The sequence below is a fragment of the Zootermopsis nevadensis genome, unplaced genomic scaffold, assembly GCF_977971745.1.
Source record: "Zootermopsis nevadensis isolate Lab colony 2312 unplaced genomic scaffold, Znev_1.0 Znev_ptg000016l, whole genome shotgun sequence".
Taxonomy (NCBI): domain Eukaryota; kingdom Metazoa; phylum Arthropoda; class Insecta; order Blattodea; family Termopsidae; genus Zootermopsis; species Zootermopsis nevadensis.
This window is the reverse complement of record NW_028259148.1, coordinates 14,116,723-14,137,984: the sequence shown is the minus strand read 5'-3', so window position 1 is coordinate 14,137,984 and position 21,262 is coordinate 14,116,723. Positions and strand designations below refer to the sequence as shown.

Below are 21,262 nucleotides of genomic sequence, written 5' to 3'. Positions count from 1 at the left end.
TGCTAACCTCACTCTTCTTGCCCCGCGCTGTACAAAAACTTCAAAGGCTTACCTGACACACTCCCTCACTTCATGGAATAGAGATCCAAGCTGACAGTCGCTCATCTGGTCAAGAATTTCGTTATCGTGTCTATTAGCACCCACAGTTGGACCCTATCATGACCTGGATTGTGGTATTTAAGATCAATTTTTAATATTATCCTTTTATTTACGCCTAGATTTTCCCAGAGATCTTTTTTTCTCGTAATGTATGTAAATGTTCTCTATTATGAATAGCCACGGTGGTCTAGCGGTTAGAACGCTGGCCTTGTAATCCTGGGGTCTCGGGTTCGATTCCCGGCGGTGCCCGAATTTATAACTTGTGTTGGGCAAGGCCGTGGTCTAGGCAACACGGAGTTTTCCTCCGCGGCATCCCAACAATTACTCCATTCACACACAGAAGAAGGCAATGGCAAACCACTTCTGGATCATCTGCCAAGAACGTATATGAACAGGTCCCAGTCCGAGAAAAGGATGGAAGGATCCTGTTCATATGGACCTGTCGTCAGACAGAACACTAAATAATAATAAGATGAGGTGGTCTAGCGGTTAGAACGCTGGCCTTGTAATCCTGGGGTCTCGGGTTCGATTCCCGGCGGTGCCCGAATTTATAACTTGTGTTGGGCAAGGCCGTGGTCTAGGCAACACGGAGTTTTCCTCCGCGGCATCCCAACAATTACTCCATTCACACACAGAAGAAGGCAATGGCAAACCACTTCTGGATCATCTGCCAAGAACGTATATGAACAGGTCTGAGTCCGAGAAAAGGATGGAAGGATCCTGTTCATATGGACCTGTCGTCAGACAGAACACTAAATAATAATAAGATGAGGTGTTCTAGCGGTTAGAACGCTGGCCTTGTAATCCTGGGGTCTCGGGTTCGATTCCCGGCGGTGCCCGAATTTATAACTTGTGTTGGGCAAGGCCGTGGTCTAGGCAACACGGAGTTTTCCTCCGCGGCATCCCAACAATTACTCCATTCACACACAGAAGAAGGCAATGGCAAACCACTTCTGGATCATCTGCCAAGAACGTATATGAACAGGTCCCAGTCCGAGAAAAGGATGGAAGGATCCTGTTCATATGGACCTGTCGTCAGACAGAACACTAAATAATAATAAGATGAGGTGGTCTAGCGGTTAGAACGCTGGCCTTGTAATCCTGGGGTCTCGGGTTCGATTCCCGGCGGTGCCCGAATTTATAACTTGTGTTGGGCAAGGCCGTGGTCTAGGCAACACGGAGTTTTCCTCCGCGGCATCCCAACAATTACTCCATTCACACACAGAAGAAGGCAATGGCAAACCACTTCTGGATCATCTGCCAAGAACGTATATGAACAGGTCTGAGTCCGAGAAAAGGATGGAAGGATCCTGTTCATATGGACCTGTCGTCAGACAGAACACTAAATAATAATAAGATGAGGTGTTCTAGCGGTTAGAACGCTGGCCTTGTAATCCTGGGGTCTCGGGTTCGATTCCCGGCGGTGCCCGAATTTATAACTTGTGTTGGGCAAGGCCGTGGTCTAGGTAACACGGAGTTTTCCTCCGCGGCATCCCAACAATTACTCCATTCACACACAGAAGAAGGCAATGGCAAACCACTTCTGGATCATCTGCCAAGAACGTATATGAACAGGTCCCAGTCCGAGAAAAGGATGGAAGGATCCTGTTCATATGGACCTGTCGTCAGACAGAACACTAAATAATAATAAGATGAGGTGGTCTAGCGGTTAGAACGCTGGCCTTGTAATCCTGGGGGGGGTCTCGGGTTCGATTCCCGGCGGTGCCCGAATTTATAACTTGTGTTGGGCAAGGCCGTGGTCTAGGCAACACGGAGATTGGGGTGGGGTGGGGAGAATTGATCCGAAGGAAATTAGACGCGCATTCAACAAGGGTCCATTTCGGACGTTTATGAACACGGTGATTAATTTTAAGCTCCTATGAAACAGGATATTTGACCCGCTTAGTAAATATAAACGTTTCAAGTTCGACCCTACAACATGTAGTTAGTTACTAGGATACGCAACCCGACTTTCTAATCCGCATTAATTTTCATATCGCGAAACACCGTGATTATAGTTCTTGCTGCAGGATGTAGGTCTATAACCTCGTACTTGTGCAGAGCGGTTCATTAAACCCTTTAAGCACAAAGCTCATCTGATCAATAGCGTATTTAAGAATTCAGTCCTTACCGCAAAGAAAACACTTCATCATCACAAAGATCAGATAGTTAATGCTATATAATATCCTCATGCCTTAGTTCAAGCGTGCGTTTTAGAGGTTTTAAATCCGTCTTGTTCGACAGGTCCCACTTTAGCCACCAGATCGCAGCACCTCAGTGTCCACTTCACGACTTTTCTCACCCGTAAGTTTGTCATCTCCGCTCGCAGGATATTCAAAAGTAAGGTTATGGGATCGTACAGAATGGCACAACCTCCACACCAAAGCAGATTATTACTTTGTAAAATATTGCCTGATGAAGTGATTAAATGAATACCGCGAAACGGGCAGGCGATATAATAGCAGGAAAGTTGCGTGGGACACTAAGCGATGGCTAATTTTAGAAGTGACATCGTTATCTTTATGATGTAAACTGTTGGACGGCTCATACACAGAAGAAATAATTGCACGGAATAGGTTTCATAAAACCGGAAACTACGGTTTAACACTTTGAACTCGAAGCTCGTATAAATAATATTTAAGAATTCAGTCCGAACCGCAAAGAAAACACAACGATTTCCGGTTACAAAGATCAACTTCTTAACGCTTATTAAGGATATAATCGCTGTTTACACCGAATAATACGAAACACAAATACAAAATGCACATTTACTGATTGTTAAAGCATCTGGGACATATAATTCTCACTGGGCTTTAGAGGTTTCACGAAAAAATGCCATTCTCTTAAATTTGAGGTCACACAAAGAGTCAAATGGGCAACTGTTAACACGAAACTGAGCATAATGCACAACTTTAGTTTCGTGTAAGCCCTGAAGATTGAAAGAGTTCGTTTCTCCGAAACGTTCGTATACAATCCGTCACTGCTCAGAACAGTAATATCGTAATCTTCGCCTTGAGAACCTCACATTTCTCCCGTGTGTTGACCATCAAGAAATTTTATGGATGAAACTTGTTACCAGTTTCCTGAAACAAGTTTCTCTTCTTTGGAGTGAAATCCACAGAGAATCTCTGGCTGGATGGCTCGTATCGTACTTTTCCTCGCGTACGTTCTTTCTGTCTTAAGATATTGTAGGTGCGTCATATTGTTATTTATTTAAATAGTATTAAAAATATATTAAAATTGGCCGTCAATCACAATATAAGATAATTAAAAGATTAAAATATCATTTTTCGTTCCTTATCGAGTACTCGATTTACATGTGGAACATTTACGACATGTTTCGGCTATCAATAGTGCCATCATCAGGTGTTATGTTATAAACTTTTTAACAGAATTACTGAATGATGAAGGATGAAGGATGAGAAAATAATAAAAAATAATAAGAAAAGTGAAAACTAAAAATCATTAAAAAATCAGTAAAATTCAGTAATTCTGTTAAAAAGTTTATAACATAACACCTGATGATGGCACTATTGATAGCCGAAACATGTCGTAAATGTTCCACATGTAAATCGAGTACTCGATAAGGAACGAAAAATGATATTTTAATCTTTTAATTATCTTATATTGTGATTGACGGCCAATTTTAATATATTTTTAATACTATTCTTTCTCTCTTCTCGTCTACTGTCATTATCATAGCGTTCCCGTTGCATCTCCCCCTTCCAACAGTGTTTCATAAATTCCTTCTTACTCCTTTGTTTGTGATGGTCTCGTATCAGTAGAAATTACATGTTACCATGGGAACACGCAAACAAAAGAAAGTATTTATGTTGTAAATGAAACTCTGGCACGGTATGTAGAGAGAGAGTTGAAGTCAGAAGGCTGTTCTAAGCATTCTTCAAATCGATGGATGAGCTGTCCGAATGATGGAACAAGTCCTCAAAGACGTGTTTAAACCCAAGACTCGTGTGAGATGACGATTTGATTGCCATAGGAACGACTAACTCGCAAGGAAAGTTGAAACAAAGGCAGCTCGTAAGATTCGAGAATGGCTGTGACCCGTAACTTGGAGGATATTTAAACTTCTCTCCTGGGGGAGAGAGTCTGCCTTCCTCCCTCCAACCATTCATGTATTTCCTTTTTATTCGATCTGGCAACGCTGTAGAATGGTGATCACCTTTTGTTTTGTTTCTGTTTAAATGGAACGTGCTCGTTTATTCGTATACACGCCTGCCAACATAACTTCGTGTGGTTTTAAGGCATTGGTTGCTGAACCATAAACTCTGTTCCCTTTTCTTGAAAGTGTAATCGCTTTTTGGGGGAAGGGGGGGGGGGTGTCTGTCACCCAACTTTGATCGAGATCACACTTCATGTTGGAGCCGTGGACAGGATAATATTAAAATAGGTGGTAAATAAAGTCAATGTGATGTGGGGATGCATCTGACTTAGGGAAGAGTGGGTATTCTACGGTGTACCGATCGATAGTACTGAGAATGGAGGCAGAAGGGACCTCTGAAACGTTGGCAAGCGTCTAAGGTCTCCACAAAATATCTGTTTCAACTGGTTATTTACTCCATTAGTGCACCTAATTAAGTTCTGTCATACTGTAATTATTACCAGATACAGGTAGCCCTCGATTCACGCCGATTTTGAAACCAGAAAGTTAAAAAGTGAAAAAATACTATTATTTATAACGTTTTACAATGTTTCTCGTACTGATTCTTATACTAAATCGTAATTGTTACGTCGCTGATTTTGAATAAAAATTATAAATACAGTCATCTCTGCAATTACGTAAGTTTCGTCAACGCGAATTTGCTCCAATGAGATCGATGAATCGATAAAAGCTGTTTGTGAAATGTAAACTTTTGAATATGCGAGTTCGCTCTTGTGCTACAGCGAAGAGAAGTGAAATTTTTAAAGAAAGAAAGAAAGAAGAAATCACGACATGCCTTCTTTAAAAACACGACGATCCTCAACCAGGGACTTCGTCACGCCATCGTCGATTGTAAGTGTATAAAATATATTTTTTAAATTCCCTTTATTTTATTTACGTTATTCCAGAGCTTTACTCGTCAATGTTTTGGTGCTGGGAACGTACGTCATTGACTTCTCATTGATTTACATTATAAAAGAGTTTTCAATTTACGCCGGTTCGTCCAGGAATGCAGCCCCGGCGTAAATCGAGGGCTACCTGTATTGATTATATGTTTAAGATAGACACTCGTCTGCCAAATACGTGATTTGTGCGTTGTTCTGGCAAGTAACATTGTTTATTAAGCTTGTGATCGTCGAATCAAATTACATCGAAATGTCTTTTCTAAAAACATTCATGAACCGGTTTGGAAATTGATCTCGCCAGTATCTATCATATTTTGTGATCTCAGAACTGGGAACAAAAGTCGAGGATTTTCAGAGAGTCGTATTTAAAGAGCCTTATGTTCCGGTGTAGTCAGAAATATCTCGTGTGACTAATTGGTTCCCCCACGCCCAAGCACTTCTTTGTTAATCTAAGCGGGCCTGTTGTGTTTCAAACGAGGTCATGTGCACGTGGCTTGTCACATCACGGTTATAATGGGAGCCCCGCTGCCAATTTTGTGGGCTTTTTTAAGTCCTTGTACCTTGACCTTTAGAATGCCTGGTAAGGGCAACGCATTACCGTGACGACTGCCGAGGATCGTGTTTAACCCTTTGAAGCCGAAGATCGTCTGAATATTATTTATGAATTCAGTCCGTACCGCGAAGAAAACACTACACCTCACCATTACGAAAATCAGCTGGTTAACCCTTTGAAGCCGAAGCTCGTCTTCATAATATTTACGAATCCAGACCGTACCGCGAAGAAAACACTTCACTTAACCATTAGAAGTCGAATCAGGCGGTACCACATAAGATTTAACATCCCGGTCAAAGCCTTAAGCGAAATGGAAATCTCGAATGGTCTCTTACGTACGGGGCATCGCGCGGTTCATTACGATTTGCCCGTGGGTTACCTCGGAAACTCCCGGGGAACTCCAGCCATTCATTCGATGCCACGTAGAAGAGCGATATTTGTGAAAATTCTGTGTTCAACTCTGGAGAGGGCTACTTTAGGTCAGAATTTTTATGTTTTAACATTGGGAGGGCTGTATGAGAGGAATGCAGTGCAACGTGGAATTTGGTTACCAACTCAGCATTTGGTCTAGGATCGAGGAAAACCACGGAAAACCTTGATCGAGTTAGCCGGTCGCAGAAACTTCCGGATGCGGGGCTGACTTCTAGCCAGCAGCCCGGAAGTTGTGGGGGGAGGGGGGGGGGGAATGAAATACAAGATACCGAAAGCTTGAAGATGGCTGTCGTCTCGGTTGTCGCCTCAATCATCAGGACGATCGCCCTGATGATGGAGGCAGCAAAGACCTCTGAAACGTTGGTAAACTTCTACCATACAACCCAGACCACACCTCGCCGTGAAAAAATCAATTCGTACCGAAATATTTCCATAAGCGTATCGATTAATATCGTAGGAAAAAGTATCCCTAAACCCACCATTTTCACCGGGACTCGAGCCGATGGCTCCGCGGATGTGATTTTAGTGACCATTGTGGACGGCAATCATTTTGAAAAACCTACACTAGATTAGCTGATTCACCAAGTGTCAATGGTTTAGTTTATTGAATGTGTGTAATCTCGTCATCAGAAGACAGGCGGGCAAAATTATCTTAGGGTGGCTAATAAGTCCTTTGAAAGGGTTACAAAGTTCAAATATTTGGGAACAACAATAACAAATCAAAATGATACTCGTGAGGAAGTTTGGAGGAGACTAAATTCCGGAAATGCTTGCTACTTCTGAGTTCAAAATATTTTGTCTTCCCGTCTGATTTCTAAGAACCTGAAAATTAAAGTATACAAAACAATAATCTTGCCTGTTGTTTTGTATGGGTGCGAAACATGGTCTCTCACTCAGAGGGAGGAACACAGATTGCAGGTGTTTGAGAATCGGGTGTTGAGGAGGATATTTGGGCCTAAGAGGGAAGATGATGGGGCGTGGAGAAAACTGCACAATGACGAGCTTAAAAATCTGTACTGCTCCCCCAGTATTGTGAGGGTGATTAAGTCGAGAAGAGTGAGATGGGCTGGGCATGTAGCGCGCATGGATGGGACAAGAGGTGGTTGGGAAACCTGAAGGGAAGAGACCGCTGGGGAGACCTAGACGTAGATGGGAGGATAATCTCAGGCGGGATCTATGGGAGATAGGAGTCGAAGGAGACTGGATTTTGTTGGCCCAGGACAGGGACCGGTGGAGGGCTTTGGTTAATTCGGTGATGAACCTTCGGGTTCGGTAAGCCATCTAGTTAGTTAGTTAGTGTATACATCTTTTTGGGACATGCTGTAGAGTTGGAAAAGGCTGTAGATTCTAATATCCGAATTTTCTACTCCATTCAGGCCTGTTCCGTGACCCACACTGGTCCCTATTCAGAGATAACACCACGACGTTTCTAGGAAGTCAATTAATATTATTCTCCCATCTCTTGTCTCGCGAGTTCCTGTCTCCGTCCCGACGTTCGGGAGATCGGCCAGCGTTCACTCCGATGAACGCACGGCGGGCCTCCGTTTATCTCGGTGATTCAAGCAGAATTCCGGTGAAAGCGCGGAACATCAGGATGCACACTTCGTCAGATACTTGCAGTCGGGACCCCCAAGTATAGCACGGAGTCGAAACCAGGTTAACCGGAAGTTCTGCGTTCTCGGTATCTGGCATTTGTTTAGTTAACGACTCAGAATTGTTTTAAACACAGTTTTTGTGTAACTTGGGTGAGGGGGAAAAATAAACATGGCTACTGACAGCTCATAAAGAACACGAATTCCGTGTCTTCACGTAACAAAGGCGTAAGTGGAGGACGTGTAAACGCTCGTGCGTTGACGAATCTGAATTCAGACGGAATACAGCGGTTAATTTGTGAAAGAAATACCTACCAGAGTACACGGTGCAACGTCTCAGAAGACAGCGTCTTCATAATTGAAAATTTATTCGGACTCGCACAAACACTGAATTCTGTAATTACAAATTTAATGATCCGTGATCGATTTCCGGCTGGGATGCTTGTTCGTTTCGTTCCATAGCGTCGAGATCGGTTCTCGGGTACACCCAAACACTCTTCCATTGGATAGTGGGAGTAAAGCGGCCAGAACGTGAAACTGATCACTCACACCTCTGTTGAGTACAGAGATAGAGAATGGGTCTAGTTTTATCGCCAGGCCCCCCATACGCTTTCAAGGCGTGATCAGGCAGGCACTAGTGAAAATTTGCTCTTGGTAGTGTTTCCCGCTGTATTAACGGACCCACCAGGCAATTCGACTTCAATTAGGTGGGGTAGAACAGCCAAGGACACGCCTGGCCTCATCGGCAACTTCTCCGGTTCTGGTGTAGGCCGGGAGAGCGTGCCTCGCAGGCGCTACTGAGCTCCGCTGTTCAAAGTAAAACGGCCCGAGAGTTGGGTCTGAACTTGCGGTCGGACATCTGTAATGTTTGATTTCATTTGGAGTGTAATCAAATCCATGACACATGTGTCTACTTCAGTGGACTCCCGATTATCTGTGCGCGGATTAACCGGGGTCTATCTGGTTTGAACGAGAATTAAGAATTTAGAGAATCTGTTTTAAAAGTCAGAACGTTTTTTTTTAAAAAAAGGAATAAATACAATTACGTTTTTAACGTATTAACATTAATAAATTGTTAAAACATGAAGTTTGAAAATATGTTATCTTTTTTTAAATAGTCGGTATGTACTGTGCCATAGAAGCTGATAGTTACTCATCTTGACAGCATATATGAAAAAAAGAAAATTTATGACCGTATTTATAAAAGCCTCTGGTCCCTATCCTACGGCAGATGAATCCAATCCACTCCCTCTGATTCTTTAAGGTTCATTTTAATATTCTCCCATCTACGTCCAGGTCTTCCAAATGTTTTTTTTTGTATTTTTCAGACTAAATTGTCGTATGCAAATCCTCACTTATCCCACGCTCCGCCCCTGACGTCCACGAGGTTACAGTATTTTTAAAACCTCATTTCATCTCCTGAAATCGGTCCAGAGGTTTTATACTTCCGATAGATTCTTTCTGAACAAAGTCCCTGTAAAGTATAGCCTATCATATTTTCTTTAGAGCTAATATTTATTAATAATTTGAAAGCGAAAACTTCAATTGGATAAAATTTTGCAGAAAGTTTTCTTTTTAAGGATAGAGTTGCTATTTCTGAAGGAAGTTGTTTCGACTCTCATTTAATATGCCTCGATCAGTCACGCACGTATCAAATGGTTGGCCTTATAAAAGACTTTCTAAATATAAATGTCTCTATTAGCATCATTTTATTGCTACGAAGTTTTACGAACATAGTCTGCTCACAGCAGGGTTCATTCAGAAACCCAGACAAAAGAAATTTCTCAGTACGACGTGCGATGAAATATTTATTGACTTTATGAGAAAGAAATTCATCAATCACACGTGGGTGTCATGCAGAGTCTAAAAAACATTGTACAATCAGCCAATGAAATCTGAACCCGGAGGTTTTCAAATTCTGTGGCACAAATCTAGAGAACTGACGATTTACTTACGTCCAATATCGAATTTCAATAATGAAACATCGGAAGTTCTAGAAAATGTTCTGCATAACCTCTCAGATACGACTTTCAAGATGTCCTCTACGAATGAAAACAGTTTGAAGCTAATAAAAACCTCATCTGTGACTTGGGTTAAATAATAAACCAAAAACAGACCACTATACAATTATATCGATACTGAAATCCTCATGCTTTATCGATAACAATCGACAGCTGCGAAGAATGTCGAGTACAGCGCGTGGCACACGTTGCTAGGATACAAGACCGTGTTACACAAACCGTCGCATGACTGCGGTAGCGAGAAATAATTTATCGCGCGAGCATTACGGGGGTTGCTCGCACGCCTCTCGTTTTATAGGTCATGAATGAAAACAAGCTGTTCGACACCGCCACGGACCTCGAAGCGGCTCGTATGGTCAGCGCAGTTGTTTCTGGCCGGTGGAGAAGCTAGCGGAGCTGGCGGCCGAGCCTAGTCTGTGTGGCACGGTCAGCGCATTTCTTTTGTTTGGGCGTTCAGTCCGAGACTCGCTCCTAGCCTTCCCCTTGAAAATTCCAGGACTACCAACACATATCATAAATTTCGCATGCCAAGCTAATATTCGCCTAATCATGGCGGCGGTTCAACAATTAGCTCATCTTGTGGGTAAAATGTGCACGCAGATAAACTCCGACTTCGTTGATACGAGTTTAATTTGTAGCTCAAGTGTTCCTTTGTTTCGTGGGCTGACTGCACAATCGACTATGCCAGTCGCTGTTCCGTCGTGTTTAACCTCAGTTTCTCCGATTTCAGGTGGGTGATGCGTCAGACCTGCAGGTGTTGGTGCGACTATCCGACTGCAACGTGTACGTCCCTCTGAACGCCCGGAAACAGTTTCGCGCGCCGACAGAGTTTGGCCTCTGTCTCACAGGCGAACGTGAAGCTCTGCACTGCTTAGCCTGCGAGTCTGAGCGCGTGAGAACCTGTTGGCTCACCGCGATGAGGCTCGCCAAGGTGAGACAGTGGGTGGACTGTTGGTTGCATATTTGTAGGGGATTTGTTCTTTCATTAGCCGGAATCTGATGCCCGAACTTTTAGAGAAGGCTGACACCAATAACTATGAAGGTGATTTTAAAAGTTGGCAATACTGAAATGCCTTTGTTTAAATGGCAGAACTGTCGAGGTTTGTCCTAGGTACTAATTAAAACATTTAAAAGAAAAAAAACACACCTTTAATTAGGAGAATTGACACTTTGGGTTTTGAAATACTTTTCTTTCAATCTGAGCTTAATGAAGTGCACGTGTGAAGTGAATTAAGAGGTTTCAGTTCCTCTTGGAGGTTAATGCATGTCTCCTTCTTGCAGTATGGTAAGCAGCTTCGGGAAAACTACCGAGCCTTTAAGAACAAGCAGCAGATGGAAAGTATCACGTGTTCTGTGCCCAGTGTAAGTATTACGTAACTTGTCAGAAGTCACGTGCGTTTCAAGTTCATTGTGCATTATTCAGAATTAAATACAAGGAGCATTCATGGTTCCTCCTTCTGTAGTTGCCTTCTGGGCTAAGAATTTCGCTGTCAGTGGCGGATCCAAGCTCCGCGGACAAAATACAATAAAAAAATATAAGTACGCGATATTTTACACACTCATGCAGGATTCAGATCGAGGATAAACATCCGACAAGTTTGATCGCATGGATGAATCAGTAATAATTAATCGCGTAAGGAAATCAACATCGTACTCACTCGGTATTTGTGTGCGATGCAGGAAAGTGTCCGATCCCGCGTGGCCATGGACTTCACGGGGAGTGTCGGTCGTATCGTGGAGGACCCTCAGGAAGCGAAGGCCATCGCCGTGGCAGAGGGTTACTCGTGGAAGAGGCGCTGGCGACCGTCTACGCGCGGCCCCAGTCTGCTGAGGGTGTCGGGTGCGGGGGGTCTCAAGTCTGGTATACACATCACACAGCCTTGGTTCCACAGCGGCATGACGCGGGACCAGGCGACACAGCTCATCGGCAGACACGGCACTGTGGATGGGTCAGTATTTGAAATGTTACGTTCACGCACGTAATCTCAGAGAGATGGGAATTGCTGGCCTTGTAATCCTGGGGGTCTCGGGTTCGATTCCCGGCGGTGCCCGAATTTATAACTTGTGTTGGGCAAGGCCGTGGTCTAGGCCAGTGGTATTCAACCTTTTTTTGTTCTCGTACCCCCAGATATAATTTCTCTTCAACTTTGTACCCCCAAAGTTGTTGGTGTATAATTCAAGTTATACATAGTATATAATCTACATCTAAAATAAATTAAATAAATTACATTACTGATTATTCAGTGTTTATCATTAAATAATATATATATTTTTTAAATTTCACGTACCCCCTAAGATGTCTTCGCGTACCCCCAGATATAATTTCTCTTCAACTTTGTACCCCCCAAATTTGTTGGTGTATAATTCAAGTTATACGTAGTATATAATCTACATCTAAAATAAATTAAATTACTGATTATTCAGTGTTTATCATAAAATAATTTTTTTTTTAAATTTCACGTACCCCCTAAGATGTCTTCGCGTACCCCAGGTTGAATATCACTGGTCTAGGCAACACGGAGGTTTCCTCCGGGGCTTCTCCGGTTTCTCCGTGGCATCCCAACAATTACTCCATGAAGAAGGCAATGGCAAACCACTTCTGTATCTGAACAGGTCCCAGTCCGAGAAAAGGATGGAAGGATCGTGTTCTTAATATGTCGCCAACCTCCTGTAAAGGAGATGGCGTACAAGACTGAAATGTTTCGTATTAAAAATCTAGAATTGAACAAGACCGGACATTGAGTGCCATTTTCGTTTGTTCTGCAGTGTTTTCCTTGTGCGAGATAGCTACAGCAGTCCCGGGTCATTTGTGCTGACTTTTAAGTGCAGTGGGAAAGTTCTGCACTCACAGATACAGCCCGTAAGTATACGTTCAAGTCATTCGACTTTCTGAATCCACGGTCGTTCTTGAAAGTTCGTAATGCTTCAATTAGATCCCGTTCTTTTATGGAACTCACATTTTCATTATCATGTTTACAGAATCTCACCATTTGAGGTATTTATGTAGAACGTAACATGGATATTTGCATTGCGTTCAGTTAAACGTTTAGAAGAAAATCTTACGTCGACTGCTCTATCCGAGCTGCTGTCAAGTTGCCATGTTACCCGTCATAAGCTACGAGTAGAGGGGGATGTGCGCGCGCACCCGCGCATGCGCGTGGGGAAATAAAATGGAAACAAATGAGGAATGCACATATCGAAGTCACTCTGAAAGAATCTTTTGTCACTGAATAACAAAAATCATTCAAAAGCCAAGTGTGACTTGAATTGTATTTGATCCTTTCCCTTCAGAATTTTTAATTAAATTTTATACGTGTCCTGTCCATCACAGCCATCTTGATTTTTATCAGTCCAATAACATTTCAAAAAAAAACAGTATAGCAGCTTAAATTGAGTGTGATCTTAAACATGTTTTTTTCGCGGGGGGTGGGGGGGGGGGGCTAAAGGCCCTGATGGAGAGAGCAAGGACCTCTGAAACGTCAGTAAACTTAGACAGCCATCTTCAGACTCGCCACCGCGCAAAACCTCAAATCTTAATTACAGAATTATTTTCGTATTTTTAATTTGAATAAATAAAATGTAATAAAATCAGAATTATATCATTACGATGTACAGGTGTTGGATCCACTACGCGATTCCGTGTGTTATTCTCTGGACAGCGGAGTTACCAAGTTCTACGACCTGCTCCAGCTGGTCGAGTTCTATCAGCTGAACGCGGGGTGTCTTCCCACACGACTCACGCACTACGTCGTTCAGAATCCCACCGGCCCTCTGTACGCAGAGAAGCAAATCATACCAGCAAGTTTCTGACGCCGCCGATAACTCGTCTCTATGCGCTGCGAGACAATCAAGATGGCCGCAATGCGTCATTCTATTGTCATACTCAAGACAGTATTATAAAACTTTCGTACAGGGTCCGTATACATATTAAACTTTTTATTTTCTTAATAAGAACAAAGAGTTCATAAGGCTGAGGTCAATTTTTTCATAAAGAATCTCATAGTTACTCTTGTGACCTGACGTTTTCCACTCTCATATATCAACATTTCATTTACGTAAGTTGGACTTCTCGCGTGGTTACACGACGCCATTTTGTGATTCATTGGAGAACTTTTTTTTTTTTTAGAGCAGTGGTTCTCAACCTCACGTTCCTTGTTTTAAAAGCTGTATCAACTACCTGTTGGCCGTGGTGTTTGTTACGTCGTACGATTAACGAGTTGATTCTAGTGTTAAGTGCTTTGAAACATCGCGGCTTGTAGTATCAACTGTTGAATTAAGGTCTAATGCAAAACTCTTGTCTCTTGTCATATGAGAGTACTTTTTATATAAATATCTTATTTTATCCAGTATTTTGTTTTTAAAAATAAAAATTCGTTAACGCATCACACGTGAATTAGAATCGACTTTGAAATACGAAGAAATTTACAGTAAAACCTCTGGTGGGGTGTGAAGGGGTTTGGATATTTTAAGATTTATTCTGCTCGTAAAGTTAAGGACTTTGTGTTGATCTCACTTTCTTCTGTTAGAGACGTGTTCCGTGTCGTTTTACTGTGTTTTCTGAACGCTGACATTCAAATTCGCCAGGAGATGGTTAAATATTGTACGTAAATGAATTAATCTGCTTTAAATGAAGATCATTACATTGATATTAATATAAATACGTGTACTTTTCACGTATGCAAAAATGCCTCGTGTCTTAACCGGAAGTCGACGTCGATGTTTATAAAAAAATTATCGTTACGTAATTTCAAAATGGCGGATCACTTGTAATGATAAACGCTTGTAACCCAGCGACGTCTATAAACGGATCGTAGTTTTTTAAATTGAAATTTATTCGTAAAGTTGCGTTAAATTCAGGAAAGATTTTGTTTATAAGGAGAGGAATTATTAAGTAAGGAACCTTGGCGTTGATCGTTTATCCGATAATAGTTACGAAGGGATGGTTGCTATAGGGTGATAATAATTTGTATGCACGAGGCATTTACGTAAATTTATCGTCGGTGTGTGATCTTCAAATCCTGGACTGATTTTGAAAACTAGAATTCCTCAGGGAGGAAAAGCGATTTTGGGGGATCAGTGAAATGACAAAGACACAGAAAATGTTAACGTATAATTTAGACAATATTTTTTAAGTTTGTAATTTGGTTTGTACTGTGATTTTTAATTTATTATATCCATTAATTTAATTTTACTTTTAATAATAATAATTCATCATTAAACATATACTTTGTTGATGTTATTGATAAATATTTATAATTATATTATAATTAGCTTTTGTTAATTATTTTGTATTTTTAAGTCGCGAATTGAACTAGAAAGGAGGGGAAAATAATTGTGTTGTGTATTTGTGGACTGGGTTTTCTGAAAAGCTCCGAAAAAATCATCACATTTTGATCGTAAGTAGAACTGAATGTTTTCTTCTCAGACGAACAATTTTTTTAAGAAAAAAAAATTTAAAAAAATTTCACTCTTGAAAGTTCGTGGATGAATTTATGAACTTTGGGTTATTAGATTGGAATAAATTTTGGTGTGACTCAGAATCTTTGATGGGTCATCAGATTTGAAATGTGAAATTTATAAATAAATTTACACGTCGGTTACGTAAAATTTTCCGAACAACCGTGAACTTATTAAAAACGTCTTTGTCGTCTTTTCTCGATTGTTTTTATGTCAATTTTTAATTTAAACGTAGAAATGTAACCACTTTCAATAAGTGAACATTTTCTGTGTAATTTTAAATAAAATACTCAACATTGACAAACATGAACAAATTTAACGTGAAGTAATTTTTTTTTTTTTTTGGGGGGGGGGGGTGGAAATTTGAGAAGGCAAGTTTGCAGAAACAAATTTCAAGTTAAAAGAGAGGGTCGCCTCCGATCCGATGGTACCAAAATATAAAAATTTACGTGTAATAAGCGATGGAACTGGAGTGAGAAGACATTTTGATTACGTATTAATATCAAGTTTGTTGGGGTTGAGAGCTGCTGTTATCAGTTTTATATAAAGAATTAAGTGACATTTAAGTGAGCAGAGTTTAAGACGAAACACCGCTGTGTGGTATCAGAGAAGTTTGTGTAACATTTTTTTGTGTCTTTATTGTAAAAGTTTCTCGTCCTCACTAGTATTCCAGAAACACTACGTACACGCGCTCTGAACACCCACAGTGCGTTGATTTGTTCAAAGGATGAGCTTTGAACTTAATTCATGCCTAAAATATTATTCTTTTTTTTGTAATTCTATGTGTTAAGATATAAGAATGTAACTCAGTAAACTATAAATTTATATTCAGGTTATAATAAAACTTATGTTATGTATCGTTTGTCTCCTGCATTACGTGAAAATTCTACTATGTCGTACGTGATCTTAGACATTTGCGTTCGTACGCTGGTTAAGACACGCAAAATCCCAGAAGCTTTCCTGTGAAAATACAGGGTGATTTAAAAAAGTTGATGATTTGAAATTCAGTAAAATTTAAGTGGATTAAGAGACAAAATATTGCTGTGACTGTACAAGAACCCATGTTGTAACCTGCTCGCAATTGTCTTTCAACATTTGAAGTACAATCAAGTATTTTTCGCGCAAGTGTAATGAGCGTTCATTTTTGAACTGGCATCTTGATCTTACTTAACTTTCCACAAAGAGTTGAGTTACCTTACTCGATTATATCGTGCCTCAAAAGAAAATTCGCCTGCCGAAACATTTCAGCGAAACAAGAGATTTTCATTGGGTGACTGCGTGCGTCAGTAAACACAGTGGACACTTAACGTAACTTGTCTTTTCTTTTCCCGATTCGCTATTTTTAACAAGCAGAACATGCGCCAGGAACGGGTTGCATGATTTTAATATCACCCTGTATAAAACTTAATCTGTGGTTCCATTGAGACTGACTTTGGTTTTACGTTCCCACGTGATGACCAAAGCATGGTTTTTTAACTCATAGACAAAGGAAAGTGTATCTGAATTATGTATTAGTTCAATGTTGCACCTTTGTCAGAAACCTCAGCCAGGGATCAAACCAGTTTCTCCCACTCTCCACTCCTTGAGTGACCCAATGTCCTCTAGACCTGACCCGGAACTTTTTTGTTCTCCCCATATTCGTGGCCACACGCACGCCCGTCCAATCGATTAAACCCCGAGAACCACGTGACAGATTTCGATTAAATTTGATTTCGAGGTTGTGCCATTCTGCATGACCTCAAAATCGTACATTTGAGTAACAACGGATGATGAAATTAGTGAAGTGGGCAAAATCGTTAAGATGATCAAACCGAGGTTGGATGCAGATGCCAAGATAATATTAAAACGGTTTTTAACGCAATGTTCGAGAGTATGGATTCGATTCATATGTGACTATTGTCCGCGAGGCACGAGAGTAAACGTTGCTTGTGTGGAAGGAGGGAAAGTGGGTTCCGCGCATGCGCTGGTGATGTATTCCTTACCTAAGAACATTGTACTATCAGTCAGTCAGTACATTAGCTCACGACGTCCGGCCTGTATAAGCTGCAGGTGTTTTTCAGTCCGCTAGTAGCACAGAATTCTACCCCCAACTCCCTCTCGCGGACAATATCTAAGAGAGAAAACTCTCTTGTACGAAATATTTTATTAGGAGTTTGCGTCTGACCCAGAAACAGTCCAGCGTGGGCCATATCTTCACCCAGTTTAATCCTAATTTACCTGTCACACCAAAGATCCGCCCAGATCTGTTGCCCGCTGACATATCTTCATATTCCGAGCTGTGAAATGCAGTGCCAGAGGACACCTGAATTTATGTAGTAAATGGGTTTGTAGGTGAGTCACGTCGATAACGTCGATCGTAAAGGTGTTGAAGCGTAAAACATTTGTTCGAGTCGCGTAGAGGGTCTATTATATTTAAAGTCTTGAGTTTGCTAGAGAAAAATCAGTCGGCAGAACAACCCGGTAACTCATTTATGGTTCGTAGGAGACGAAGAGCCACGGTGGTCTAGCGGTTAGAACGCTGGCCTTGTAATACTGGGGTCTCGGGTTCGATTCCCGGCGGTGCCCGAATTTTTATAACTTGTGTTGGGCAAGGCCGTGGTCTAGGCAACACGGAGTTTTCCTCCGTGGCATCCCAACAATTACTCCATTCACACACAGAAGAAGGCAATGGCAAACCACTTATATAACGTATATGAACCCGTCCCAGTCCGAGAAGAGAAGAGGATGGAAGGATCCTGTTCATATGGACCTGTCGTCAGACAGAACACTAAATAATAATAAGATGAGGTGGTCTAGCGGTTAGAACGCTGGCCTTGTAATCCTGGGGTCTCGGGTTCGATTCCCGGCGGTGCCCGAATTTATAACTTGTGTTGGGCAAGGCCGTGGTCTAGGCAACACGGAGTTTTCCTCCGTGGCATCCCAACAATTACTCCATTCACACACAGAAGAAGGCAATGGCAAACCACTTCTGGATCATCTGCCAAGAACGTATATGAACAGGTCCCAGTCCGAGAAAAGGATGGACGGATCCTGTTCATATGGACCTGTCCTCAGACAGAACACTAAATAAATAAATAAAAAGGAGACGAAGGGATTAAGGAGAGAAACGAGATTAGAGGAAGAGAGAAAGAGAATAGGACGACGCGCGGGAACAACGGGTAAGCGTAATTACTACTCGCCACAACAGTCGCTGACTAGAAGCGTCCTACCTTCTGGCTAAGTTCTGTAATGGTAACCTACGTGCAGGTAGGAGCATTTCTACGCGATGACATCATCCCACACCTGTAGGACCTGTTCTCGAGGCCAGCGTTATTACCCGTCTCACAAACGTCACGTCAATACTATACTACATTTCAAAAACATCGCTCCTACTTAGCCTCCATTATCATGTAATAAAGCATGCAGCAGAGACCTCTGAAACGTCAATAAACTTCTACCAGACCACGCGGTTAAAGAACCCAGAAGACTGCAGTCGATAATAATACTTTATTTTGCGAAATATTCAGCGGATATACCAATAATACAGAATCTTCTTCGTGAGGTTAACATTTGAGACAATTTTCTAAATTCCTTCTTCTATGAAAGTCGAAATTTCAACGCCAGGTTACCAAGGTTCCGTTACAAACTTGTCGATATTTCCAGTATATATTTATGTTTTATTTAAGGAACGTGCATCAACTACGCAAGTTCATTAGATGTAGAAACAAAGATAATTATGAAACAGCAGTCACAGATTGTAATATCAAATTGTACGAAACCAACTTCAGGTCTCTTCGTTTTATGTACGTTTGGTTGCGTTTGTCAGGGGCCCGAAGTTCCTAGTAATTGCGCTAGATGGCAAAACGTTATATTTTCCAGTTTGTCACCATTAGGCAACTTTCAGAAGTACTTCTAATACAAATTAAGTAAACGTCGTAATAATAATAATAATAATAATAAGGGAAGAAAGAAGCCATTTCCCGTTGAATTTCAACGGGTAATTTAAACTAGTGGAATATAAGTCAAGATTGTTGGAAATCAAACAACGGTGAGAGGAATTGAGAAGTTTTAAATTGAAAATGATCACGTCATTGGATGAGTCTCTTTGATGTCGTAAGTACTCCTGGTGGAGTTCCAACAACCTGAGGTACTAGTGTGAACTCCGAGGGGCAGAATCTTAAGGAGGTTAAAATCATTTACAAAGATAACAAGACAAACTATTTAACCGGAATGATAATTTATTACAGACTGGTGTTTCTCAACCGGGGGTCGGCGATTTGAGTAATTTCACTTTTTTTTTATAGTGTTGCAAGTTTTAAAATTTTCATTATCATATTTTTTCCTTCTACACTGGAATAGAAACATGACAAAAACATGGCTTCTATCTGCATTTCAGTTAATTTATAAGCCTATTCTATTTAATTAAAAATGCGTGATATTATTCTGAAGGTGAGGCCCGCGGCACCACAAAGGTTAGGAAATGTCGTGGCTGATCTAACGTAACAAAAGAAACAGCTTACGTCTGAAAGCTTCCAGGCACTGATCGCCGGAAAACCGATTATCACGTGATAGTTATTTATACGTAATGTGAACACGATAATGAAACTCCCGAGTTAACGTAAACGGAGACAAATTTCTCGATCAGCTGAGCGACTACCAGCTTCTTAAGAAGGATTACGCTGCATGGAATATCTGAAACTGTACTTGAATCTTTATGCTTTTAGACAGAACTCCTGAAAATGTGAGAAAATTTTCTCCGAATTTAATACTGTCAACTTCTTAGTCAATAAATAATTTTTTAAAAAATATATAGATTTTGACTGATACGGGAGTTATGGAGTCCCTCGTCCCCATCTGTTAAGGATAAAGTAAGAGTGAAGGCGTTAGTGTGATGATTGGCATAAAAGACGGAATTTTGAAATTTTGTATTAGCGAAAGCTGAGGCTATTAATTTGGAAGTTTAATACATAATTTAGAAGTTCCTACTGAGGGGAGGGATGTAAATTTTGACGGCGTTAAGGGGTGGTAAATTTTGATTAATTTAAATAGAGAGAGAGAGAAGAGAGAAAGTGGGGGGAGTAGCGATAGGCACTACTGTTATAAATGGGGGAGGGGTATAAAGTTGGTTTGGGGCTACGAAGGTTCCCAGGCAGCGCCCGCTCGTCCTTCTGGTATGAATAAGTTTAGTGAGGACAAGGGATTTAGGAGACAGGATGGGGTAAGAAATAGGGTGGGGGAGGGGGAGTTGATTCGGGTCTTTGCGTTAATTTTGAATTTTGATATTGGCCTTGGGGGTGGCGTTAGGAATAATTTACGTTAATTTTGGGGGGGGGGGCTACTATAGAGCGGAATTTTAGCCCCCCCCCCCCAAAATTAAGTCGTCTAAATAACATTTAAGGATCCAGTCCGTACCTCAAAGAAAACACGACACTTCACCGTTACAAATATCAACTGGCTTTAGCTCGTTCCATAAACACGTGAAATACGAAAAAGAACGAACATGTCCGAGTGTTTCCGAAGTGAACATACAGAGCTTTGCCTCCAAATGTATCTCAGGGACGATGATGGTGTCATATCTGTTATTTGGGCTGGTGTATTTCCAGTCGCAAATAAAGTGATTCATAGTGTTAACGCGCATTGTTTGCGTTCTTAATTCGCGACAAACGACAACTGGAAAGTCGCCTAGTCTTCATCATTGCCACCAGTTGAAAACTACTGAACAGATTTCGACACAATTTTGTACTGAATGTCCACAGAGTTGTGTCCATCGATCCAATACACACGAATCTCATATCGAAATTTATTTTCTAAAATATCGCTCATATTAAGTGTGTTCTTTTTCACCACGGTATGGCGTGTCTCCAGGGTTCCGATGGAGAAACCTAAATAAGCAACGCGGACAGCCGACAAGGCATGGTCCGCCATCTTGGGGTTTGGATTGGGGGTGGGTAAACTACTATTTAGCAGTATGTTACGAAAAAAGACAAACACAGGACCACTCGGAAGACCTAGACGTATATGGGAGGATAATATTAAAATGGTTTTTACGAAAATATGGTGGGAAC

At 41.3% G+C, this 21,262-nt stretch overlaps 1 protein-coding gene across 2 annotated transcripts in view; it reads left to right on the top strand.

Annotated features, from left to right (window-relative positions):
- LOC110837101 (growth factor receptor-bound protein 10) overlaps positions 1–16,075 on the top strand; it is an 84,244-nt gene extending 68,169 nt beyond the window's left edge. For both annotated transcript variants that reach the window (XM_022078930.2, XM_087349733.1), the window contains exons 8-12: positions 10,492–10,692; positions 11,043–11,123; positions 11,442–11,710; positions 12,528–12,621; positions 13,377–16,075. In XM_022078930.2, coding sequence (XP_021934622.1) covers positions 10,492–10,692; positions 11,043–11,123; positions 11,442–11,710; positions 12,528–12,621; positions 13,377–13,571 — 840 coding nt within the window. In that variant the 3' untranslated portion in view covers positions 13,572–16,075. The remainder of the gene's footprint in view (positions 1–10,491; positions 10,693–11,042; positions 11,124–11,441; positions 11,711–12,527; positions 12,622–13,376) is intronic.
- Positions 16,076–21,262: the final 5,187 nt, after the last annotated feature.